The following is a 27,500-nucleotide window of genomic DNA, read 5'->3' as shown; positions in this document are numbered from 1 at the left end:
TAACTGATCATTGATGATCATATTCATAACTGATCATTGATGATCATATTCATAACTGATCATTGATGATCATATTCATAACTGATCATTGATGATCATATTCATAACTGATCATTGATGATCATATTCATAACTGATCATTGATGATTGAAGAGGATGATAGTGAACATGGAGGGACACGAGGAAGACGAGGAGGCGTCTTCAGCTCGTTGTAAAGCGAGGAACACGACGTTCATGTTGAACTTCTTCTTCTTCTCATCGCTTATGTTTCTATCGATAAAACGAGGATCCGTGTGTTTGAGCGCTTGGTGGGTGGAGCCTGGCTGTGGAATCTGCTGCAGGGAAACATGAATTATGTCGCGGTTTAGCTGAAATAAAATAACAAATGATCCCGTTATGTTAATCTGCAGTATATTGTGTTTAAGCATGAAAAGAAATGTGTCACCGTTCACTCTTCTATTGTTGAGTCCGGCCCTCCTCGTCGACTGATCGCTGCTGGATTATTTATTTCAAGGAAACTTTCCCATCTCTGGTTTAAAGTCTTATTGTAGACATTGATCCACAGTCCTGCAGGACATGAGGTCACGCTCCTCTTGGCTCTGATCCTCAGTCCTACAGGACATGAGGTCACGCTCCTCTTGGCTCTGATCCTCAGTCCTACAGGACATGAGGTCACGCTCCTCTTGGCTCTGATCCTCAGTCCTACAGGACATGAGGTCACGCTCCTCTTGGCTCTGATCCTCAGTCCTACAGGACATGAGGTCACGCTCCTCTTGGCTCTGATCCTCAGTCCTACAGGACATGAGGTCACGCTCCTCTTGGCTCTGATCCTCAGTCCTACAGGACATGAGGTCACGCTCCTCTTGGCTCTGATCCTCAGTCCTACAGGACATGAGGTCACGCTCCTCTTGGCTCTGATCCTCAGTCCTACAGGACATGAGGTCACGCTCCTCTTGGCTCTGATCCTCAGTCCTGCAGGACATGAGGTCACGCTCCTCTTGGCTCTGATCCACAGTCCTGCAGGACATGAGGTCACGCTCCTCTTGGCTCTGATCCTCAGTCCTGCAGGACATGAGGTCACGCTCCTCTTGGCTCTGATCCTCAGTCCTACAGGACATGAGGTCACGCTCCTCTTGGCTCTGATCCTCAGTCCTGCAGGACATGAGGTCACGCTCCTCTTGGCTCTGATCCTCAGTCCTGCAGGACATGAGGTCACGCTCCTCTTGGCTCTGATCCACAGTCCTGCAGGACATGAGGTCACGCTCCTCTTGGCTCCGATATGTTTTAGGAAGCGTCTCACCTGAGGAGACCTGCACTGGACCGCTACCAACAGTCTTCTCCTGTGTTTGTACTGACGGCCTGTCAGAGAAGTCAGCAGTCAGTTTATTAATTTCATACACAACACAAACATTGTTATTGTTATTCATCGTATGGCGTCTTACTCCAGAGTGGCTGGTTGGCTGTCAGATGTCTCCAGAAGACGCTGGTCCCTCTTCAGCCCAGTGTTCTGTGAACAGACCGGCTGAGGGAGGACTGGGAGGTGGGCTCACCACATGACACTGTGGACCATCAGTCAGAGATCAACCAGCGGCACAGAGCAGCTACAGCCTGCTGAACAGCAGCTTCACTGACCTCCTGACCTCAGTGCAATAACACTTAAAACGTCAACCAATATCAACACAATCAATCCCAGCGACGTGTGAACCCGCTCAACCATTGTGCAGCAGTGAGACGTCTGAGTAGAGAAGAGATCAAAGGGTTCTGATGACTGAACTCAGAACTCTGATAATCAATGTATCATTGATTATCAGAAATCATCTCATGAAACACGATGCTAATACAATAAGCACGAAGTTCTCTTAAGTTCAGCAAACATCTTATTAACAGAGGAATACTTATTATAACAGATGATTGATGTTTACCAGCGCGAGCCTCTCGCGGGAGTAACCGGGAGAGAAGCTGTGAAGAGTTCGTCTCTGAAGCCCATTAAAGAAAGTCCTGATTTTACTGTTCTCTGCACGCGCTCACACGTCCTGCGACTCAGCACAGAGCACGCTACATTCGGCTTTCACGTTTTTGACAAATCAGCAGTTATTTGGCCACAATTTAGACTGTTTATACGAGCACGAGGAGCAGGAGCCCCGCACCGTGCACCGACCATCGGTCCGGTGATCGGTGGTCCTGACAACAGGCAGGCTGAGGACGGAAGAGGATTTCTAACAGTTCCGGTGATTCTTCTTCTACGAGATTAACGCCGAAGTCTCGTGCAACGCTCGTTAATGAGGGAAATGTCGGACTGTCGCGTTTTTATATTATATGTAAATTAATAAGGCTCAAACGATTACAAATATACATATTTGTAAACGGAGTCTGGCTTTTACTAAAAAGCGTTTCGCTAGATTTTTTAAGATAATTACAACACGTTTTCAACACTAAATGAATCTGTATAATCGATGCAGACTGCAGGTTGTTGACAGCAGCTCGATGGATCACAGATCGCAGAGATATGACATCATACATTCAATCATCAGCTCGTGACAATACGCCGAGCGCACGTGTCAACACCTGATAAAACATGACGCGTTGTTCTACATACCTGTGATGTCTACTTTGATTCCCTTTATTGATGAAAACTACCGGCTGTCATTTTGCTCTCACATACATCCCGGAAGTGACGTCGCTTGTTAGTTTTTTTGCTCTCCCCCTTTAATTTATTTATTTATCGACTTCCTTTAAAGTTACGCCATGTGTAGTCCTTGATTGTTTTTTATGAAATGCTATCAAATAGAACAAACATAAAAATAAAATAGAACTGAGACGATGACGTCACTGTGCTGCTGCTGCTGGAGGTCATGATTCCAGATGTTTTCCTCGTTGCTACTGAAGGGAAAGCACAGGAGCACCGAACAAGCAGGGTTAACGGCTGCATTCCATGGAGGAGACCAGGACCAGGTCCAGGTCCTACTATCGTACTGGATCACCTCATGAAACATCACAGAACTCTTCAGAGGTCATCGCAGGAGAGCGGATGCTTTGTTATCGGTCAGGAAATAGATGTGGTAATGAAATGAATGTTGATTTATTTACTGATCAAAATAATATATATTCTATACATCTCATAAAATAAAACTAAAATCATAACACACGTACGGGATCATTTCGTGTATAAATATTAAAACATGTATATTATATATATATTTTTTGGTCGATTAAGGTCAGTCTACACCAATATTATAATGCTTTTGTTTTATATAATTAGATTTGTAGAATTAGTGGCTGCTTATGGATCGTTTCTCACTCAGGCCGGGCTCAGCCTTAGACAGCTCGTCATCAGGAGGGACTCGGAGTCGAGCCGCTGCTCCTTCACGTCGAAAGGAGTCCGCTGAGGTGGTTCAGCATCTAGTCAGGATGCCTCCTGGACGCCTCCCACTGGAGGTTTTCCAGGCACGTCCAACTGGGAGGAGACCCGGGGAAGACCCAGAACACGCTGGAGGGACTACATCTCCCAGCTGGCCTGAACGCCTCTGGATCCCCACAATGAGCTGGACATGTTGCCGGTGAGAGGGAGGTCTGAGTCAGCCTGCTGCCACCGCGACCCGACCCCGGATAAGAGGAGGAAGACGGACGGACGGACATGCCAGTGTAACCACTGTCCTGTCATATGTAGAACTGCATCAAACAAGCTCCAAATTAAAGTAAACTTAAAGTATTATGTTAGACATTTTAATGATCTCAGATATTTAAGGCATTTTAAAAAGGACCTTTTTGTTTTTGGCGGTCCCTGTGGACAAAAGTGGTAGTGTTCCCCAGCACCACAGTCTCTTTAGAAAACCTTTTTATTTTTTATCTGTATCAAAGTGGTTTCAGAATAATTACACCTTGTGACTCACATTACGCATTTGTTTACCATTTTACTGCTTTTTGCAGTATTTCTGTGTTTATGGGGGAGATACCAGGATTTAATGGGACAATATAAAAGTGCTCTTCATTTTGGAATGCGATGAAATAGTCGAAGTTCAACAAAAGACAGTTTTAGGAGCCGCATTCACATCACATCACTTTATTGTCCGTCATACAATAGTTCACAGCTGCAAAAGGACAACATGTGTTGAGTGTTTGTAGACGCGGTGTTCAGGAACACAACACGCATCTTTCACTGGAATCAGCGACCGCTCGACTCTGCTTCCCTCTTCAAGCTGCAAGAACATAAACACAAACATTCACTGTGACATTGATGAGGATCTACAGACCGATTCTAAAATGTTGTGCGTATTTCATATCTTGTAAAAACATCTCGTCACTGATATGTTGTGTATTCATATCTTGTGCATAATCATTTTAAGTTCTCTGTAATATTGTAACAAGCGGAGGCTTCAAATAAGCCCAGTTGCCTCTTCCTGCGCTGTGATATTATTCACCTCCGTTATCTTTGTTTCAATTGTGCAACAATAAATAAATAAACTAAACAGACTTTTTGAGGTTGCAGTGAAAATGTTTTTGCTCATTAAATGACATTCAGCATATAGAGCCATAGCAGTGCTCCTGCATGTGACAGATTGTTACCTGGAACACGGGTAGATGTATTCTGTGTCGTCCTGGTCACCTGAGAGAAAACAAAGAAGAAGAGATTGATTGACAGTGAACACATGTATGACTAGGATCAGTATTGCGATGACTGTTCTTCGGGTCTCACTCGGCTGGTAGTAGTCGTAGATCTTGACCACGGCTGGCTTCAGGTTCTGCACAGGGAGCTCCTGAATGAGCTCCAGTCTGTAGTTGATGGGTACCTCCTTCAGTAACTGTTGAGAAGGAAAGAAAACAAGACACCGCCGTGAGTCACAACATGTTGGAGCGTCGAGTCTCGTTTCCCGGCTGTGAATTCCTCCTCACCTGCGTTATGTAGACCAGGACGTGATCCCCGTTGTGTTCCACTCGATCCACCAGCAGGGCGCCTTTGAGCTGCGATGAGACCACAAGTCAGCCGGGTGCGTCATCAACAGGCGACAACTTTCTATTTCTACCAAGGCTACATCCACACGACTACGTTTAGCAGCGATGACGCTATTTTGAGTGTCGATGGAGCCGCTAGCATGTTAGCATAGCACGCATCGATCCAAACGCTCTCAACAAGACGACAAGCAAATAACTTTTAAAATGCTTGCTTTCTGAATGAACTAACAAAGCGTGAATTCTGACTTCACAAAATAACTCTAAATGGAGAAAATGACTCTAGTGTCCACCAGGGGGCGACTCCTCTGGTTGTATAGAAGTCTATAGAAAATGACTCTACTTCTCTCTTGATTTATTACCTCAGTAAACATTGTAAACATGAGTTTATGTCTCAATCTCTAGTTTCAAGTCTTCTTCAATACAGCATGATGTTCATTTAGTACATTATGGTCCATTTAGAGTCACAGACCATAAAGCAGGGGATGCTTTAGGGCGGGGCTACACAGTGATTGACAGGTCTCTACTCACTCTTCAGTCCAGATGTGGTCACTTCCTGTTCACTGGTTGATAAAAAAGCTAAGACGGCGACGGCCTAAATGCCAAACTGGAGCCCCTTAAAACATCCACAAACCAATGAGTCACAACGACTACGTCCACTTCTCACATGCAGTCTGTGGTCTGGACAGAGAGCACAACAGGAACACGTAGCAGTGTGGATGAGGCCTAAAGGTGACAGTGAATGTAAGAAACTCACCGCACTCAAAGACTCTGGGTCTGGGACAAACCCAGAGAGCATTTTCATATCCAGGATCACCATGTTTGTACTGATCTCCTTTCCAATATACCTACAATACAAGGACATAAAAACTGATGTTGATCTGCTCCCAAGTTATGAACACGTCTCCCACGCATCACTACCAACGGTTACTGAGTTCACGGGGCTCTGCCTGCTGACCACTTACTGGACCGTGATCCTCAGAGTGAGTCTTTTGCTGGGGCAGCTGGCCTCTGGTGTGACCTCGACACTGAGAGTGGTGACAGCAGTGGGAGTCGGGATGTTATAGTGATGCGAAAGCTGAGAAAGAGGGACACAAGGGGAGCTTTAATATTCATAAACAAGAATGTCTTTTCCTCAAAATTGTTCAAATTCATGATGCATCAGGCTTGAGAAGTACAGTCTGAAGAATGTTGTTAAATCACCTCCCACTAAAACATGAAACGTATATCTGTCTTTTCTCCTGCGTTACGGGCATAGAAATGAAGTAGGAGCAGAACAGACATTTGTTGGTGGTAATTTGACTTTCGGTCGTATCATCAGTGTTTGTGGGGGTGCACGTACTGACCTGCATCACAGCGCATGCACTGCCCTGCACCTCCAGGATGAACCTTCCCGTCACGTCCTGCAGCAGCTTCTCCTGGTAGAGCAGCTTGTTGTTCTGGTTCACGTCAAACGTCAGCTGTTCGCTGGGAGACCGGACCGTCACCGTGCTCGACCCACCGGGACTGAACACCAGCGTGGAGTAGAGCGCCAGAGCCTGAAGCGCCACCACTGTGTCCTACAACACACACAACGTACTTCATGTGCGTGAATGTATTTCACTTTTGTTTCTACATGCAGCAGCTTTCATATGTAGCAGTTCACTTCACCAACTTCAGGTCTCTAACTGTTGAATTTCTATTTTAATCCCGTTTTAATTGTGCCACAAACTACACGTTTGTCAATTTAACACGTTGACAAAACGCTGCACTTTGAGCCAAAGGGACATTTTGATAGCTAGCACAGTTTTCATGAAGTCACAGATTAAGTTTCAGGAACATTTTGGCTCCGTTTCAGATTTTATAATGAGTGTGTGTTGCACGGAATGTTCAGCGCTAGAGTGATGACATCACGATCAGAGCATGAAAGTCTTCTGTGATTTTTCCAAATAAATTGCACCGAGTCCCACAATTTGTGGCCAAAATGACAGAACATTTCGTGTTTGTCGCATGCGTGAGTCTATGGAATCCAACCGACTTACACATTTGGCTCAAAGAGCGACATGAACTCCGACCAACTGCTCCATGTTAATCTCACCACTAACTCCTCAAAGAAAGCAGACGTACCAGTTTTGTATTTTGCTCTGCAGCTCACATTATTAACACCAAACATCAAAATGATATCAACGTGTTCTGCAGAGTCTTCCCTCTTTGTTGAGCATAATATTTTGGTGATCTCCAACACAGAAATGACGGGAGCCATTTGTGGACTGTCCATCACGAAGACAAGAATCAATCTAAGAATCTAAAATGCAGAAAAGTTCAATTGAAACTCAACGACACTATTGGTAATGTTGGCGTGAAATATAGATATAGATATATCGATAGAATATCTAGATATATATAGATCTATAGATAGATATGCAACGTCTTCGGGCAGTAGCAGCCACACTAATATTTCACAAGAAATTGACAGTTTGTCTCCCGTACATATTTCCAACACATTTTCTGTTTCATTGGTTGATTTTACAAAAGTATTTGACTAAATTTATTTTACTTTTTATTTATTTCTTAGTCTATTTTTATCGGAGCGATTGTCTCATTATTGCCTTTATTTTGCTGCTTTGTCTGTCAAAGCACTTCGTAAACTCTGTTTTTAAAGGTGCGATACAAATAGTTATTATTATTATTATTATTATTATTATTATTATTATATTTGTTCTGAAATAAGGTCCCATGGTGGTGCACCTGAAGGGGCAGGACTTCACCTCTCTACAGGTCACAGCTAAGCCAGAGTTTGTTTGTCCCAGAAGAGAATACTTTGTTCGTTTTAACTCAGTCCAGCACTTTACGCTTCCCGTTGTGTTTTTCCTACCTGTGTGGAGGAGAAGCCTCCGTAGTGGTTCTGCTGGGTCGTCAGCCACCTGACGATGCGCGTGGCGTAGCCGAGGTCTTCGGCCGTCGGAGAGGCGCCGAGTTTGACCAGCAGCACGTAGGAGCTGATCTCCACGGAGAGAGAGGCCGACGTTGAAGTCTGAGACCAGTGGAGGAAACCGCCTAAAAACAGACGTAAAAACAGACACGTGAAGCTCCATTCACAGTGATGAATGAGAGATTTCCTTCAGGAGGATCCCTACTCACCTTGTTGTATTGAGACCGAGTCCAGGTGCCCCAGAAGGTGGCCTCTGGTCTGCATGTCTCCTGCCAGGGTGAAGACGTACGCCATCAGAGCCGTGGTGTAGGTGTTACTGAGGTCCCGCATGGACTCTTTCAGGCACAACAGGCTCTTCTGTACTCTAGGGTCCTGGAACAGATGACGAACAACTCGTTTTATTGTTCTACAACAAGTTCATTCTAACGAATTCATATATTCAGCAAAACTTTAGACAAAGAACTTCAGTTAATGGAAGAAAAAGATCAAAAAGAATCCGATTGACCTGCTGTTGATAGAATAAAACTGACAAGAAACGACAATCTCAGACAGACTGAATGTTTGAAATAATGTTATAATATTAATACAAAATGAACTAAGATTGACATTTATTTACAAAAAAGTATATCAGAAACTATAATAACTCATTACAGCCGTTTCTCGCGAGCTTTTATCATTTATTATTCTTTTCATTTACTTTAATATAAATAGTACAGCAACACCTAGTGGTAGTTTCTGGTATTGAACCAAACTGTAGAAGACGTGTGTGAGTTTTGGGTATTTTGTTGAGTTTGATCTTAGTTTGGTTTGATGAACTTGTTCATTTCCTCACTGATTTGTACTTTTTGTAAAGGTTTGTGTTGATTTTGGGGAATTTCTTTCTTGTCTGTGTCAAGTTCTTGGTTTGTGTACAAATCATTACAAAGGAAAATTGTGATCTAAAGTTATATTATTCGTGGTGCATTAGTTGTTTCTACTCACTTCTACGGCCGTATTCATCTCCAGGAAGGCAGCAGTCATGTAAGCAGTGAGAGTCACTTCATCAGACACGCCGCCCTGCAGAGGAAACATGATGAGACACAAAGATCATCAGAGAACATCCAACATCGAGACTTTGATCACTGGTGACCAGTAGAGGAGTAACGGACCGTTGATGAGCCGTACGGACCCCCCTCACAGTGTGACGTTGACCATCACAGTGTAAATAACGGAGTTGTACCCCAAACCGGACAGTTTTTAGCTAATGTTTCAATACAATTCACTTACAATGTTGATAAAAATGATCGTGTAATGTTTTCAGTTGATTTAATGGTGTTAAACTGAAGTTAAACTTCGTACCTTTCAAACGAAATATTGTTGTAATTATTACAGTTAGCTTTGCCTTTACCAGAGTCATTAAAACGATGCTAACACCGGTGAATTAGCCGTGCACTGCTATTGGCCTAATCCGTGGGGACTTCTATCCTCGTTGTAAACACTGGCTGCTGCTGGTTTTTCGGGGATATTCGCTTGTTCCAGGGTCGCAAAAATGACCATCAATGCTGTCAACACATCCGGGACCGTAGTTCTGTCCTTCACAATAAGATATCACGCTTCAACAACTCCAAATGATGCAATAAAAGCTCCTTAATTTCCGTTTGAGCTGTTTTAGCGTCGCCCGAGCGTTCTTTCTGCTTTCTCTCATCAAAGTCACTTTCCTATAGTATTTAGACATATAAACGTACATAGATAATTTGATATGTATGAATTAATATTATTTACATTTGGTTGGCGATTGCTGAAAAAAATGACAGCGTAATGACCGGAAAGGGCGTCACGACGGAATCGTTCGAGACAGGCCAATAGCAGCTAGCGCCGACCGAGGCAGGCCATCGTTACGTTAACCAACAGGAGGACAGCTAGTAACGTTAGCAGCACCGCTAACCAACAGGAGGACAGCTAGTAACGTTAGCAGCACCGCTAACGGCTAACCAGCAGGAGGAGAGCTAGTAACGTTAGCAGTACCGCTAACCAACAGGAGAGCTAGTAACGTTAGCAGCACCGCTAACGGCTAACCAACAGGAGGAGAGCTAGTAACGTTAGCAGCACCGCTAACGGCTAACCAGCAGGAGGAGAGCTAGTAACGTTAGCAGTACCGCTAACCAACAGGAGAGCTAGTAACGTTAGCAGCACCGCTAACGGCTAACCAACAGGAGGAGAGCTAGTAGCGTTAGCAGCACCGTCTGTTTAAATGATTTTTGAGACGATGAAAGTAAATACAAATATTCTGTCGAGCAGCTGCTCCAGTCACACAACAAAGGGATCTGTATCTGTTAATATGGATCAGCAATGATCAATAATTAGTATCAGCGGCAAAAAAACACGTGATCAGGAATCTAAAAGTAATTCGCTTTATTAGTTTCTTTTGTGCTGATCTGATCTGTGATACGATCTGAAACGTGATTATTTTCCAATTGGCTGCACAACTGCTGATACCAGTTAGTAAATAGTGTCCGTGTCCTGTTTCACAGATTGTCACGAGGAAATTGCAGGTCTGACAGGAACACGAGTCTCAATTCTGTCAAGTGAAACTTGTTCAAATGACAGAAGTTACGACTGATGTTTAAAGTCATATTTTAACGCTAACTCCAGTGTGACTTTATTTACCTTCATTCTGTTGTTGAAGAGTCTTCCTGACATTTCGAAACATCCGCTCTCTTTTTGTTTATTTTTCAGCCAATTCACGGACTCTTCCATCTTTATCGGGTCGATGTAGATGAAGGACTGGGCTTTGGCAAACGATCGCACCACAAACGCAGTCAGCCTGAGGAGGAAGTTGCGACATTAAAACGATTAAAAAAGACGTCACGTACATGCTTGTGTTCGTGTAGCACGTTGAAGAACTTCTCACGAGGGACAACAGGGTTTTAAGAAAGAGTGACGTCACATTTCATCACAACATGCTGATGAAGTGGAATCTCATCATCGACTCAGTCAGTATGAAAGCAGGGCTCCACAGTAAAGCACAGACTGTATATAACAAGTGGACGTGGTCATGGCGACGTCAATCGTTGGTTTGTGGACTGATGTTTCGAAGACTCAAATTCAACGATTTTGCCGTCGCCATCTTGGATTACGGCCGTCGCCGTGTTGGGTTTTATTTGACAGTTTTTTGAAAGCTTCTGGCTGATGAACACTGTAGTATTAGTGATTGAACCCCAAAACAAAAGCATATTTTCTTTAAGCAGAGGGTTAATGTCAAGCCCTGAAAAGCTAAACTGTATGACATCATCACTGTTCTCACCAGGTGTTCCCCGGTCCTGATCCAAACGTGCTGTAAGCTCCATCAAGGTGCTTGTAGTTCAGCTGTCTCTGGTAGCCTGCATCACACACACACTGATATTTATTGAGTTCATGATTTAAAGTAAATGTCTGTCAGAAGTCTTGTACGCTTTAACGACAGGAAATAAGGGGGAAAGAAAGGCGGCAAACAAAGGTCACCACCAGGGTGCATCCAGCACCAGACTGTGGGAACATTTCTCATAACTTAAGGTCTTAAATGCGTTTTTTTTGCTGGACTCACCGCTGGTCAGGAACTTGATGGCCTTGTCGTTGATGGCGGAGGTGAGCTGCTGAGTGTTTCTCAGGTACTGGAGGATGTAGATGTTGGGGGCGAGGAGCGCCATGTTCTGCTCCCCACATCCGTACGGCATCCTCAGCAGCCCATCCAGGTTGTTCAGGGCTCGGCCCAGAATGTCACCTGCACACACACAAAAACGAAACCTCATATTAGTGGAGACCGGACGGAACTGTGTATAAATGTATGTGTATAAACCATATGGTACAAACAATGAAAAAGACGCTGCCGTGTTTATGCCGATATTATTATCAAGATGAACAAAGACTGAACAACAACGCTGATTACCGTAATGTGTGGTATTTGTTATAAATGTACGTGATGAGAAGCTGTACATGGAGGGGCTTCTACTGTACCGGAGTGTGTATTTCCAGTTTATTAAATAGGATTGTGTTTTCTGTTGCGCTCTGATAAAAACACCACGAAGCTGTTTTTTAAATGCATCTACTGAAAGAATCTCTTCGCTTGTTTTAAATCTCAAGTTGATCATTTGAAAGTGTAACGATTTGTTTCGTTAACAGCAAAACTCAACCAAAATGGATTGATTAGTTTACCCAGGACTGATACTGAAGCACGGGCTGATCCAACAATCACGTCCCCGGGGAGCTGAAGGTCTACTTCCTCAGTCAGAGTCTCTCCTGTGGACAGAGAACAAACAGATCAGCAATAAACAGAAACCTCATTCAGGTTTACGGATGGTGAGCGGATCATGAACTGAAACAGGGCCGACTGGAAATAAGATGCTCGATGGTTTATCAAATGTATTGAAAGCTACTGTGAGGAACTTTCATGTTGTGCTGATTCTGTTGGTCCCTGTGGACTAAAGTGGTCGTGTCTCTGAGCACCAGAGTCCCTTTAGAAAACCTCTCATTCTACTGCAGCAGGTCTGACAGTCTGCTCCTCTCAGTCCTGGTTCTGGTTCTCCCGCGCCTTCCTTCCCTCCAGCGGGTCCAGCAACACGTCCTGGGTCTCCAGCAGCGTGGTGTCGGTGTTGACTCCCAGAGAGGAGAAGGTCTGCCACGGTGGACCGGTCTCTGCTGGAGGATCTGGGTCTGTCCACGGTGGACCGGTCTCTGCTGGAGTCTGAGCTGAAGGAGGTTCTGGTGAACCTGCATGAGTTCATCTGGTTTCACCAGAATCCGACCCGGTGGCTCCGATGACGAGCATCAAGAACAACTCTATAGAAACAGACCATCTGATAGAGGATCAGGACTACACTGAGACTGGTTCATATAGAGGATCAGGACTACACTGAGACTGGTTCATAGAGGATCAGGACTACACTGAGACTGGTTCATAGAGGATCAGGACTACACTGAGACTGGTTCATAGAGGATCAGGACTACACTGAGACTGGTTCATAGAGGATCAGGACTACACTGAGACTGGTTCATAGAGGATCAGGACTACACTGAGACTGGTTCAGCACCAGACAGAAGTTCCTCACAGTCACTTTCAATAATCACATGAAATGAATCTGCTCTACAACAGTGTGATGAACTGATGTTTGGTGTGAAACACACGGACCTTTCGGGCAGAGCAGCCAGTTGGAGGTCTTTGACATCTCAATTCCTTCAGCCTGAGAGGAAACAAAATCATTGAGACTTTCCATCCGAGACCTTTGACTTTGTCATCTTGTTTTAAAGTACCGACCTTCACGATGAGAGACCGCGTGACCGCGTCGATGCGACCTCTCTCCGGCACGCTCACGATCTCGTTGTCGCAAGAAGCGTGAGACGCCACGGCCTCGGCGGTCACCGTCACGTTCACGACGCCTAAAAAAAGGTCCAGGAGAGTCAAATCATTTGGTCTGAGGTGGATCCCACAGCTGTACCAGCAGTGTGGATGAAAGCCTGACTCTCACCTAAGGCTGAGGGGGCCATGGTCCAGCTGACGGTCCTGCGCTCACTGCCGCACAAACAGGCAGTGTACTGGTCTCCGGAGAGGGGGGTGAGGGTGTAGTCTAAGGAGGGGGCCGGAGCCACGGAGACCTGGTCAAAAGAGACAACAATGAACATTTTAAAACTGGACATTTATACTGCAAACAGCGTATCAAACCCAAGCATGGTGATGATGCAACATTTTGACCTTTACGAAGCTGCGTCGTGCACGTTTTTGTTCCAAATTAAAGCGGATATCAAATTCTGACGGTTTGAAAACTGACAAACATTTACAAGAACATTGGTAAGAGAGTGCGTCCGGCTTCTCCATCATGGATTAAGGCCGTTGCCATGTTGTTTTTAGCAACCAGTGAACAGGAAGTGACCATATCTGGACTGAGGACGAGTGACGTAGAGACGCCGTATACGTCTCTGCTAGAGACCTGTCAATCACAGTAGCCCCGCCCTAAAGCATCCCCTGCTTTATGGTCTGTGTGACTCTAAATGGAGCATAATGTACTAAATGAACATCATGCTGTATTGAAGAAGACTTGAAACTAGAGATTGAGACATAAACTCATGTTTACAATGTTTACTGAGGTAATAAATCAAGAGAGAAGTAGAGTCATTTTCTATAGACTTCTATACAACCAGAGGAGTCGCCCCCTGGTGGACACTAGAGAGAATGCAGCTTTAACACGCGAAGCATCGACGTCACTTTAAAACATCGCAGACCACTGATTGGTCAAGAGAGAAGACAAATTGTAATACAATTAAATGGCCTTAATTTTTGTATTCACTCGACCCAGATGTTATAAAAATGGCAGCCTGTGAAACTACGTCGTAAACTTGACAAAGTTCAGATGTTCAGTGTTTGCGGCGGCGTTATGGCGATGAACTGAGAATCTAAAGCGGAAATTGAAAGAGAAACTAACCTGGTACCAGAATGGATCTCGTCTCATCAAGGAATAAGACGGTGAACATTACAGCTGCTAAACATCGGCATGTTAGCATTGTGATTATGAGCACGTTAGCATGTTGACATTAGCATTCAAGTCCACATGAACACCTCGGTTACCATGATGCAGCTGCTCAAGTAGTTGAAGATGGTCGCCTTCAGTTCAAAGTGCTCCCCCCGGATGATGGAGTAGGGCAGGCTGAGCTCCAGGAAGAAGGGCTGGAAGACGGTGATCTCTTTACGGGGGGCCAAGCCGAAACCCTGAGGGGACAGACAGAAGGCCTCCGTCTCCCAGGTGGTGATGGTGTCTGGGACGGTGAGGGACACGTCCTTCGTTCCAGAGCCTCTGATACAGCAGACACACACAGAGACATTCTGTCAACTTCAACATCAGACTTCCATGATTCAGATTCGTCAAAGAGCGACAATGTGAGCCGATTAACGCCGAATAGAAGTGAAAAATGTCGCCATCTGTTTTTTGCAGCCAGTGAACAGGAAGTGACCATATCTGGACTGAGGACGAGTGACGTAGTGGTAGAGACGCCGTATACGACTCTGGTAGAGACCTGTCAATCACTGTGTAGCCCCGCCCTAAAGCATCCCCTGCTTTATGGTCTGTGTGACTCTAAATGGACCATAATGTACTAAATGAACATCATGCTGTATTGAAGAAGACTTGAAACTAGAGATTGAGACATAAACTCATGTTTACAATGTTTACTGAGGTAATAAATCAAGAGAGAAGTAGAGTCATTTTCTATAGACTTCTATACAACCAGAGGAGTCGCCCCCTGGTGGACACTAGAGAGAATGCAGCTTCAACATTCGCTGCAATTCTCGTGAGTTGAAATTTTTCGTCCTCAGAGCCATCAGGTTAAATAAGAAGAAAAAGTCTAATGTCTGTAAATACAACAGGACGTTTGAGAGAAGGACTGTGGTTTAAAGAAAACTCACCCCACTTCCACCAGGTCCCATATCCAGGTCTCAGGGAAGAAAGTGCGCACCGTCTCTATTGGTGAATTATCAGGACCTGAAACTCCAACCACTGCTGGTGCGTTCAATCTGGCTACTTCAGGAGCAGCGTGAAACCCGTAACCAATACCTAAAAATAAAGCAGAACATAATCCATCAGAAGGAAACTTGTTTAATGCTGGTCAAGAGTCAGCAATGTGACAATCGCGCAAAATAACTCATAAGTCACCATAGTAGCCCTGGCGGAATTCTCTTCCTTTGTACTTGAGGCACGAAGGCACTCGGATTAGCAAGTTTGTTGCCATCTTCATCCCCAGATTCTAGATAACACAACAACATACAGGCGTCAACTGAAATGTGCAACAACAAAACACACAAAGAAACAATATAAAGATATTGTGCATTCATGTTTGTACCGCGAAAGTCGTGTGAGCGTCCTCTGTCTGCACATCGGGGAACGGCAAGATGGATCTTCTCGGCCTCACGGGCAAACATTCGATGGAATCTTCAGTCATATATGGAATGGAGGAGACTTTTGAGACGGGCAACAGGTTGAATATCTGAAGAGAAAAGGCATGGCAGAGGTACATGAACAAGTCCATGCTCACTCTCACACAAACACAATAACATTTTCTTTTGTTGTTTGTAATGTATTAATATTGTTATCACATTTCATATATTGTAAAAATATCTTGTCAATAATATATTGTGTAGTCACGTCTTCTGCATATTAATTTTATGTTCCCTGTAATATTATAGGTGGAGGCTTCAAATAAGTTAACATTTAGCCTCTTCCTGCACTGTGATATTTATTCATCTCTGTTATCTTTGTTTTTATTTTATTGTTTAAATTGTGAAAATTAAATGAAACTAAATGGTTCAAAGCTGTAAACCGTAAAAATGTTATTTGTTCTATAAAGATCTGACAATTGGGGAACTTCATTTGTCGAAACAGTTGCTTTATCCTTCAGGCAGACTCTTCATATCTTAAATTGTTTTCCATTTTCAAAATGTATAACTGATAAGAGGGAGAACAGAAAGACAGATTGACCACGACAGGAGGATGAACTGATGACGTTAACGGAGTAAATGCAGATGGATTTGTGGTTAGCTACCTTGTCTGCGTCCAGACTTTTCCCCGGCTCCTTGATGAGGACGCTCTGGTCGATGGCGCTCACACCGCACAGAGAGTCTGGCTGGGCCGTCACCTGCAGGGTGGTCTCCTCTCCTGGGACGGCCGAGGACGGAGAGAACTCCAGGGACACCTGGCAGAGAAAAGACCGTTAGCGGTGGATGAGGCGTTATGAATCTCACTGCTCTTCTTGGCAGCATTCGAGCGCGAGGATTTGGCATCCGTGCTCGCCGAGGTACCGGAACCGGATTATTTGGGGGTTCTGTGTTCTGACCGACGGGCTATCCGGACCCCTGACTACTCGAGTTCCTAACCTGAACCAATCGTCTCCGCCTCAACCAGCTACACTGTCTTACCTGGAGGAGCAGTGGGATTCATAACTACGCATCAATGAGAAGCTATGGTCTTTTCAACATGACACCAATGTGTATTTTACTCGAACAAAAAATAATCTCCAAGATTCATTTCTAGTTACATTACTGGCTTTTCATTGAGTTGACACCCTTATGACGCCCCAATTACCCCAAGACGCATTCCTAGAAAAGCATCACCTTCAAAACGTACGGTAACTGTAAAATACACGGCTTATTTGTTTTTCCTAAAATGTCAATATAAATGCTTCTTGTAGGGTAAAGCACTGGTACGGAATAATGTCAACTATCCTGAAGTCAATGTAAACTGTCAAATATTTTAAATTATATATTTTTACATTGTTGTCGTCATCTATAATGGTTATTGGCAAAAAAACATGCAATTCAAATGGTAAGGAAATAAAAATGTTGTTGATAAAATATCTTGTCATGAGCAGTTTTAATGATGGATTATAATCTGTTGAGAGCTCGTGTTAGGAAGTTAAACAGCTCATAATTCATCTCTAATATCTATTTTATATTCATGTGAAAACATCTCCTTCAAACAACTTGATTCATTCAAGTTTATCACCAAAACTTAATTTTACAAGTTTATATTTGTTATTTATTTAATTAGCACGGTGACGTCTTCAGCTCACACTGACCTTGTGACCGAAGCATTTCTCGACGGGGAAGTCGGCATTGTTGGCGATCACGTTCTCACTGGGGAGGACGGCGTACGCCACAACTTGGATGTACGGTGCCATGTGAGCAGACACCATCAGGTTAAAGGACACCTCGCCCTCATTCACTGAATCAAACAAACCAACTCATATATGAACCACAATCACCTCCATTCATCAATAAAACTGAATTATTTGCTAGCTTTAAAGGGTCATTTCATTCTTTGCTCACCTGAGTTTTCTTGCACGACGACCCGTTGAACTCCTTGCATGAAGATGACTCCTCGGGATAAGGCCTGCAACACAATGAATGATGTAGAAAACACCTCATTGAACAGCAGATTACAGCTGTTTGCTGTTATTAAAGGACAAAACAGTGGGTAACATTTAGGGGGATTAATTGGCAGCAATGGAAAACGATATATTCGTAACTATGTTTTAATCAGTTGTCTAATCACCTGAAATTAAGAATCGTTATGTTTTATTTAGCTTAGAAAAAGCCATTTATATCTACAAAGGGAGCAGGTCATCTTCCACGGAGCCGGCCATCTTTGTGCTGCCATGTTTCTACAGAAGCCCAGTTGGGACAAACTGGCTCGAGCAAGAGACATTCGTGTTTTATGTTATCAGAAGGTAGAGCTGCGTTCATAAACCCGGAATTAAAAGTCATAAGTGTGTTTTCTTTGAGCCAGATGTCAGTTATCAGATGTAAAAAGTCATGAAACCATCTTCCCCCGTCGTCTCTCATATTTCACTCACCAGATACATCACATCCACGGAGCCCTGGGCTTCTCCTACCACAGTGTATTGGATGGTGAACTCTTCTTCTGTGTCACATGGAAGTGGGTTATTATTCTGCTTCAGCTTCAGGGAGCTGACCGTCTGAGTGTGTGGAGTTGAAGGTCTGACCAACGACACGGTGTGATCTCCAGCCTCATAGTACGGCGTTCTGTAACCGGGGTAGCCATATGTCGGCAAGCTGCCGACCTAGAAAGAAGAAAAGAAACTCTGTAAAGTATATATAAAGTTTTTACAGACAAAGTGAATGTTAAGGTTTAGAGATAAGTCAAGCCCCTCCTACTAGAACACCATGGGAGTATATGAAAACATCAATGGTAGTCAACGGTGAGACGAATAATTATTTGATCCCGTTTGAATTGTTCATGAATTACACATATGATGTTTGTCAATCTAAAAGATAATTTTGCACGTCTACAGATTTTCATTTTGTCACAAAGTAAGATAATGTCACATTTGGAACATAGCTAAGTTAGCTAGCTAGTTAGCAAGCCAAGCTAACGGCCATGTTAGTTGGGGACGTACATAGTCGAAGACAAGAGATGTTGTTCACTGATTGGTTTCACACAAAACTAAATGTTACTATGACAAACTTGAGACTTTCTTGACTTGCAAATCTATCTTTTAAATTGACAAACATTATTATGTGTAATTAATGGCCGAATTCAAACGGGATCAATAACACATTTCTTTCGCTGTTGACTACCAGTCATATTTTTTTCCAGAATTTGGTCCCATGGGTGACACCGGACGGAGCGGGGCTTCACCTCTCTATTGCAAACAGTTCCAATGCGGCTACTTGCTACGATGGCGGCACCTCGAGAAACCAGTGTAGTGCTACTTCTTACTTACGTGGAGTTGGATGTCCCCGTTAAGTTCAGCCGTGCTGAATGAGAAAGTGGCGACTCCATCGTTGTTGGTCGTGAGATTCTGCAGCCGGTGTGATGACCTTCTTTCACCCTCGAACAGGTAGAGCGGCATGTTGGGAATGGGCGTGTTGTTGTAATGAACCGCTTGAACCTGTTGGAAAGCACAGAGTCACCGAGAATGCACCACGTCTAAAATCACAACAAAGACGTGAAGGCCACATGCTCGTACTTTTCCCTCCACGTTTGAGCCTTCGTCATAAATCTTGGGCGTGTCGGTGAAAGACAGCTTTCCAACGACGTATGAAATCCTTATTCTCTGCTCTTGTTGGCGTGAAATACCTGTACAAGAAGCCTCCACATTACAACAACTGTTTCATAACACGGCAGTGTAATTCTCTCTTTTCTTCATATAAATATGATATAGAATATTATATGACTTGCCTGTGCCCTCCTCTTCCACTTTGGCCCGGATCTGCAGGTCATCTCGCAGCACCTTTTGCGAAACTTTTGTGAAAGTTGACATTGTGAAGATAAACGTGGCGCAGCCTTTGTTGTCCATCTAGAAAAGAACAATGAAATAAAATGAAAGGTCATTTCAAACTTACCCCATTTAACACGGTTACTCCTTAATAAATCAAACTTATAAACGGGCCATTTGTTCCGCTTTTTCAGTTAACGAACGCGTGTAAAGTTTAGGAGATGCTTCACTCTCCGTGTATGCAGACAAAACACATGTAAATACACTCGCACACTTTCACACAAATGTCCAGGGGCCCCAGCAACGACACCTGAGGAACCACCTGAAGTTTATTTAAACCATGCAGGTTTTAAGAAACTTCAGCGTTTACTTCACTTTTTAAGAGCTGAAGATTGGCGCCTGGGTCAACCCTTATATGCACCTTTTTTTAAGCAGAGATGAGACTGTCGCCGGAGCAAACGTACCTGCTTTGTCTCCTTGTGGCATGGGGCGACCGCGTCAGGGATTCCCGGCGGATCTCTAGGGTTGATTGGATGCCTCCTATAGTTATTTAGAGGTCGGCACATCTCAACGTCAACACTGCCTGGAACAGCTTGTCCGAATGTGTACCTGATGAGAAGGACATTCATTCACTCACCAAACTGGACCAGTTTTAGAATTATTTAGGAGTGTAACGGGCAAAGGGGCGCTTACTTACATCGCACATACTTCAGCTTTGATTTCCTCCTGATCGATACTTACTTCAGAGGATGCATTTAGCTTTACGTCAAATTTAGGCAAAACTGGGGACAAAATATGTTTATTAGCATTCTTGCTTCATTACAAATGGATTGAAATGGAAGGTTATAGAAAAAAAGGAACTTACCGTATTTCTCCACCTTGAAGTTGTGATATATTTTTTCCAACCCGATTGTCACAATAACTCGGTACCTCCCTATACGGGCCTCAGAGTTCAAGTCGTATGAAAGCTGCAATATCTTACTGTTGGACGTTTGATTCAGCCACTGTCCAATCCGGTTGTTGTTAGGATCCTGTCAAATAAAAGTAAATGTGAAAAACTAGGCCATACATTTGGTGTGAAGTTATATTTCTGTATTCCAAATCACACACTTTTACATATTCGAACATACAAAATAGTGTGGAACGGACAGCATGTGTACTCTTTGTTTCCCTACAATTTAACTATTTGAAACTACTCTCAAACTGATCCCGATCAATGCAGCCTAATATTAGTGCCCAGTTACAGATACACAAACAGAACTTCCAGCAGAATTAAAGGATATATATTATTAAATTAAGTTTAATGTATTTGGACAAATAAATCTTAATTTAAGGTCCACTTACTAGCTCAACATTTCTAAAAGACAAATAAGTGAACTGGACCATCTTGCTTTGAGGTATTCATTTATCATAGTTTAAAAAAATATATGACTTTCAGTCTAATGTATTGTGTATTAAAGTGTGGATATTTTCCTATTGGTCTTACCTCAATTTCGATGATATTGTACTGCAAAAGAAAGAGAAGAAAGATGGAGATTTGTTAAAGTTGGTTCATTACATAACTTTAAAACCTGCAGCGTTATCTAACAGTATCACTGTCACTGGTTTCGTGAATGAGATCTAAAGAAAAGAGACTGTGCAAACTCTCACCAGCCCATTGGCAGGTCTCAACTTGGAGTCCAGTGTGATGACTCTGAAATGCACTGAGAGGAATAAAGAGAGATTATTCAACATGAAGCTTTTGCAGCTCTTCTACAACAGTGATAAACATCCTAACAGGCTAGTAAAACTGCTCAGAAATGATATCATTACTGTTGAATTCACAAGTTAGTAAAAGCTAGAATCATTAGCTATTAGCATTTACGTTATTCCCTCTGTTGTCTGCCATAAAACTGCACATATTACAAATTCAATGAGTGGAAAACCTCCCTTTCAGCTCATTATTAGTTATCAGTAATCTGGTCACAGCATTGGATTTTAAAATAAATTGGTGGTGCATCACTTTGTACAGAAACTGGTGATGATGAAAAGCACCAATCTAAAAGTAAGATAGCTTATAGTTTAACGTAATTCATATGATATCTGGACGGTGGGGATCTTTGCTCTTCACTGGTGCAGCAAGAAAACAGCTAACATTTCATATATGCTAACATAACGTTTTCATACATACTCATGGAACTTCTTTCATGTAAGCTGATGTTATTTTTTCGAACATGCTAACGTGACTTTTACCTTATGAACGAATGTTAATTTTCATATATGCTAATGTAGCTTTATTCATATTAGCTGATGTTACTTTTTCATTTATGCTAACATCACTTTCTCCATGCGAGCTAATGTTTCTTTTTCTTATATGCTGATGTATTTTTTTAAATAAGCTAGTTACTTTTTCATAAATGCTGAAGTCACCTTTTTCAATAAATGCCAATGTTACTTATTTATATATACCAACTTAACCTTTTTTCACATGTGCTAATGTTAGTCTTTCATATATGCTAACATAACTGTTTACCTATATGCTAACGTAACTTGTTTCATAGAAGCTAATGTTGCTTTATCATATGCGAATGTAACTTATTCTTATTAGCGCGAACGCAACTTTTTCACATGCTAACGTGACTTTTTACATATGTGCCGATGTAGCTTTTCATATATGCTCACAGAACTTTTTTCACACAATAGTTTTCCACGCTAACATTTTGTTTCTAATCCGTGATTGTAATCCATCTGCCTGCTGAAATTCTCGGCCACACAATTAATTTCTCCGTATTTTAATCGACACATTTTCAATGAATTTTGTGGAAATAAGCAAATTAATCAAATCTTGAGAGCACACTATTCATTTCTCACTTCCTGTGTGAGTTAATGTTGACGTGTGACATGAAATACAAAACGTTTTAGGAAAGCAAGGACTGCTGCATTCATTTAACTCCAAACAAGCAAGGTGCATTATGTTCTACCCTGTGTTGCACTCACATCCCAATTACTATTAAAGGGGAAATCTGTCTATATTACAGTGTGGTACCATATTGTATACAACATCATAGATCATCAACTCAAGGTTACCTGTTTGTCCAGGGACGTAGATTGGTTTATCTGTTTGGACGAATGTCTTTGGATGATAAACTTTGATCAGGACTTTCCGGACTTCTTTTGAGTAAAAAGTGTGGCCTCGTACCTCCACCTCGAAATTCTGCACTTCTTCATCCGGCGTTAAAGGAACCTGTGACAAAAAAATATTTTAAGAACACTGAAAAAATAATTCAGGAATATATGTGTGTGCTGTTGTTTATAGATCTGTGTGAGTGTTCTATATGTGTTGCGTAATCCCATTGAGGTTCTAATGTTGTATTTTAATCAACACATTTTCAATGAATGTTTTGGAAATGAGCAAATGAATAAATCTTGAGAGCTCACCTTAAATTTAACATGTTAAGTGCTAACCAAACTTTTCTCATATATACTATTGTTACTTGTTTCATATAAGCCAATGGAACATTTATTGCACATGCTCACAATAGTTTTCCACGCCAACATATTTTTTCGAAGCTTCTGTGATTTGAACTCATACTGCCTGTTTAGATTCTGGGACAACCTATTAATCAAATCAAATCTTGAGAGCTCACCTTAAATTGAGTGTGTAACAGAACTTTTTCTCATATCAGTTCATGTTACTTTTTCATTCATGCTAAAAGTATTTTTTTTCATATGAATTAATGTTTCTTGTTTTATATAAGCCAATGGAACTTCTTCCATACATGCTCACAATAGTTTTCCACACTAACATATTGGTCCCGTCAAGGTTTTGTTGTTTTTTAATCAACACATTTTCAATGAATTGTATGGAAATGAGCAAATGAATCAAATCTTGAGAGCTCACCTCAAATTCAGTGCACATATGAAATTCTGTGTTGGACGTTCGCGTAAGGAGGGTTGCAGTCGCCTCTGAAGACTTCAGAGTGACGGTCATGACCAGAGTCTCGTTGGGCTGCAGGAGACTCGCACAGAATTTGGCCTCAGCCCCAGCTTCAAGAGTCGCAGGAATGGCCACCATGTACTGCCTACAGCCACAGAAACAAACAGCAGAGATCTTATTGGATCTGATATGGAAGAAACTCCAAAACTGGCAGCAAAGATTCATGTTCAATTAAGTCAACCACACGCGTATTAATTTTCTGAGACAGTTTCGGTTAAACTTACGGTCCTGCCAATGCTCGACCCACACAGCTGAAGAAAACACAAAGTGTCCACGTCCACATCTGAATCCCGGGGCGACCCATGGTTGACTGAGATGATACTGGGGAAGCTGATCAGCATCTTTTAAATAGCCTCAATAGAGACACCCGCCCCCGCTCCCCACCCACACACTCATCATCATGCAACCCTTCAAAGGTATTCCAGGTATCCCATCAGTCATGATTAGGCTTTGCCTCATGTGTGTGTCTCCTGATTGTTCTCATTCACTTCAGCTGTGTTCAATCACCTGCCCCTGGCTTTTCCCTCTGACAACCACACACACATATCCTCCCCTGCTTTCCCTGTTCTGGTTGTCAGATCGTCTGTGTTCTGCCTCGTCTGTGCTTCATGTTTCGGCATTTTGTCCTCGTGTTTGCTTCTGTGATTTGTGACTTTGCCTTGCTACAGTTTGGGAGTTTAGGTCCGCTCCCTGTTGGAGTTGTTTTGTGTTCCTGTGGATGACTGCTTGGTGCCTAATAAAGAACCTTGCTTTCCACCTCATCTTGTGTCCGGTGCCTGTCTCTGCGCTTGAGTCTGCTCTGTTCCAGAAGCGTGACACCATGAGTCAATCATTTATAGACTTTGTCTTGTTTAACATAGAGTGTAAGACTGACTGCAATTTTAAGGATTTAATCAGATCACCACTCCACCTATAATAATGAGAATGTCTTTTTTTCTACAGAATATTTTGTCATATTGTTGTACTTTCTCAATTTAAGATGTTGCACAAAGCATTTCGTTCTGTGCATTGGGGACACGGGGTTAAATTGGGCCGTGATACATGGGCCTCTTCTATGTTACCATCACCAGGTCCTTTTGCCTCAACGTTACCACAAAAATATCATTTTAATATCTATGCTCACGTCATGTATTTTTCTATGTAACCTAATGTTACTTTTTGATTAATGCTGACGTAACTTTTTCATATATGCCAGTTTTACTCATTTATATATGCAAACTTAATCTTTTTTCACATGTGCGAATGTAATTTTCTCATCAATGCCAACATAACTGGTTACATGCTAATGTGACTTTTTTCATATAAGCTAACATTACTTTGTCATATAAGCTAACGTTACTTTGTCATATAAGCTAACGTTACTTTGTCATATATGCTAACGTTACTTTGTCATATATGCTAACGTTACTTTGTCATATAAGCTAACGTTACTTTGTCATATAAGCTAACGTTACTTTGTCATATAAGCTAACGTTACTTTGTCATATATGCTAACGTTACTTTGTCATATAAGCTAACGTTACTTTGTCATATAAGCTAACGTTACTTTGTCATATAAGCTAACGTTACTTTGTCATATAAGCTAACGTTACTTTGTCATATATGCAAAATGAAGCCTCTCACATTTAATTTCTACAGTCTGACTTCACTTCACCACCTGTGTCTCCAAAATGTTCGTATGATGGGTCAGAGTGTTTAAAAGCATTCTTAGTATGATTAATGGCGCCCCTAGTGGTGGATATAAAATGTCACACTATATTTACTTTAGGAATGTATTGTATGTTTACAATATGTTTACTTACAGAAGTGTTGAACCATGAAAGCATAATCATTGAATGCATTACACTGAAGAGTACAGTCACTGAATACTGTGAGAATAGTCACTGAATGCTTTGAGCCATGAGGGAGAGAGGAGGATATTCTTGAGTGAGGCTTTTCAGAAGATGACCAAATATGATGATAAGCTGAGCATGCAGAGACACCGTCAACAGGAAGTGGTCAGCGAGGAGGACGGACAGCAGGTCAAAAGTCAAGGAGGAGACTGTTGGATTTCAGCCAATCGCTGAGCTGATACTGGACTTTTGAAACTTTCGGACAAACAAGAGACATTCTGGGACAGAAGGTGCTAGTAGTTGTGTTGCATCATGGGAATTTATAGCTCCCGTGTTCTTTTAGCTTTAGGAACCAGTATTTATTTATTTATTTTCAACTCTTGTTTTTGGGATGTATTTCATTTTCATTTCACCATCTTAATTCAACATTTACAGTTTCAAATTAATGTAGGACGGCAAAGAATTAGTGTTTTATTATTATTAGAAATCAAATCCAATAAAATAATCATTGATGGGTCCAGGACTCATCTTATACATTGATTTATATGTTGTATGGAGGTGAGACACAACCAGCCTGTTACTGTTTGCAACGCTACTTCAACAGGGAATTCAACTCTTTACATGCAAGTGAATAATGTTCATAGTTCTTCAACAATTAAATACAAAAGTATTTTCAGCCTGTCATAAAGGGTATAATTCTAATTCTAAGAACTTCACAAAAAAGAATCACACTTAAGTGACATGATTAATTTTCATGACAGAATATACTTTTCATCAGCTTAACTCCGTAGAGTCCGCAGCATTGTCTTGTGATGGACGGCTCAGTGATCATGATGAAAGTGGCCTGGTCTACTTCCTGCTGCTCCGTTATCCCCACGTGTCCTATTTCTGTAGTCCGAGCTTTGCAGCCTCACATTTTGATCTGAAGAAGTCCTCCAGCCGCTGGATCGGATCTATAGAACGACACCCTGGAGCGGAATAAAATAAATACATGCAGCGAAACGTTAAAGGAACAGTGTGACGCATTCAGAGGACGCTATTGAACCAGTGTCAGTGTAGTCCTGATCCTCTATGAACCAGTCTCAGTGTAGTCCTGATCCTCTATGAACCAGTCTCAGTGTAGTCCTGTGCGTGTGTGCGTGCGTGCGTGTGCGCGTGCGTGTGTCTTCATGTTTTATGGCCTCAGTGTATCTGCCACTTCTCAGGAACTTCTCTCTCGTGGACTTTGAGACTAACGCTGAAGTAAACATGAGGTCAAACCTCGATACCAAAAGCTGAATCACAAGAGAAGAGAAGCGTGTTCAGCTCGACATGGCAGCGTCTTACGGTGAGTTACTCTATTTGAAACACAGTGTGTGCAGCTGTATTTGAGTTTGTATGAATGTGAGATTGGGACTGTTTGTCAGGCCCAGAGCCAACCCAGTCCAGAGTGGTGGTGCTGTTACTGGGAGAGAAACAAAGTGGGAAGAGCTCAGCAGGAAACACCTTCCTGGGGAAACCAGCCTTTCACAAGAAAACAACTCGCAGCTCCAAGGAGCACGCCACCGTCTGTGGAATACAAGTGAATATTTAAAGTTTTCAGTGTTTTGGATTTGCTCCCTTTTAACCCTGAAGCTCTACTCACTTCAGACTACATGTGCTCCACCAGGTGACGGTGGTGGACACCCCAGGGTGGATGTCCCACTCCATCACTCCAGATAGAGTATCTGAGGAGCTGTGCAGAGGTCTGACCCTCTGCCACCCAGAGCTCCACGTCATCCTGCTGGTGCTGCCCTCCACCTCCAGCTTCGGTCAGCTGCAGTGGAGGGCCATGGAGGCCCAGCTCAGGCTGCTCCAGACCCCCATCTGGCAGAGAGCCATGGTCCTCTTCACCCACGGAGAAGCGCTAGGTGAACCAACATCATTTGTTTATGCTCACTCCGTCTCTCTCTGCTGATTGGCCATTTGAGGTCTAGCTCTACCAATGAGGTCTGATCTGTGCTGCAGGAGGCCTCCCCATCCAGGAGCACATCAGGCGACAGGGCCGGACTCTTCGCTGGCTGCTGGAGCGATGTGGGAACCGGTACCAGGTGATGTCGGACCGGTCCGGGGCCTCGGA

The 27,500-nt window shown here is 42.8% G+C and overlaps 3 protein-coding genes across 3 annotated transcripts in view; 1 reads left to right on the top strand and 2 right to left on the bottom strand.

Annotated features, from left to right (window-relative positions):
• tbcela (tubulin folding cofactor E-like a) overlaps positions 1-2,054 on the bottom strand; it is an 11,595-nt gene extending 9,541 nt beyond the window's left edge. The window contains exons 1-3 of the mRNA XM_079271252.1: positions 1,923-2,054; positions 1,443-1,559; positions 1,301-1,359 (exon numbers count right to left, since the gene is read on the bottom strand). The gene's annotated coding sequence lies outside the window, so the exon portion shown is untranslated. The remainder of the gene's footprint in view (positions 1-1,300; positions 1,360-1,442; positions 1,560-1,922) is intronic.
• LOC306779565 (alpha-2-macroglobulin-like) lies at positions 543-23,874 on the bottom strand (the record flags this gene model as incomplete). Its single annotated transcript, XM_079271532.1, has 36 exons — positions 543-1,359; positions 4,564-4,603; positions 4,694-4,799; positions 4,891-4,959; positions 5,705-5,795; positions 5,913-6,025; positions 6,294-6,506; positions 7,802-7,983; positions 8,068-8,230; positions 8,840-8,914; positions 10,505-10,661; positions 11,142-11,217; positions 11,421-11,597; positions 12,029-12,112; positions 13,002-13,053; positions 13,128-13,249; positions 13,339-13,465; positions 14,433-14,658; positions 15,267-15,414; positions 15,514-15,604; positions 15,701-15,844; positions 16,400-16,549; positions 17,432-17,577; positions 17,682-17,745; positions 18,209-18,436; positions 19,100-19,267; positions 19,346-19,455; positions 19,558-19,675; positions 20,059-20,203; positions 20,292-20,376; positions 20,460-20,625; positions 21,081-21,101; positions 21,245-21,297; positions 22,661-22,817; positions 23,475-23,655; positions 23,795-23,874. The coding sequence occupies 36 exons, from the start codon at positions 23,872-23,874 to the stop codon at positions 543-545; spliced, it is 5,145 nt and encodes a 1,714-aa protein (XP_079127658.1).
• Positions 23,875-26,713: 2,839 nt separating this feature from the next.
• Positions 26,714-27,500, top strand: part of LOC306779564 (GTPase IMAP family member 8-like) — a gene marked incomplete at both ends in the record, with an annotated part of 2,529 nt that continues 1,742 nt past the window's right edge. Inside the window, 4 exons of the mRNA XM_079271531.1 lie at positions 26,714-26,729; positions 26,809-26,963; positions 27,051-27,291; positions 27,389-27,500. The exon at positions 27,389-27,500 is cut by the window's right edge and continues 212 nt beyond it. Of these exons, the coding sequence (XP_079127657.1) occupies positions 26,714-26,729; positions 26,809-26,963; positions 27,051-27,291; positions 27,389-27,500 (524 nt within the window). The remainder of the gene's footprint in view (positions 26,730-26,808; positions 26,964-27,050; positions 27,292-27,388) is intronic.

This window comes from Melanostigma gelatinosum, assembly GCF_949748355.1.
Source record: "Melanostigma gelatinosum genome assembly, chromosome: 7".
NCBI lineage: Eukaryota > Metazoa > Chordata > Actinopteri > Perciformes > Zoarcidae > Melanostigma > Melanostigma gelatinosum.
Note: the sequence above shows the minus strand (reverse complement) of the source record. Positions and strands in the feature narration are given on the sequence as shown.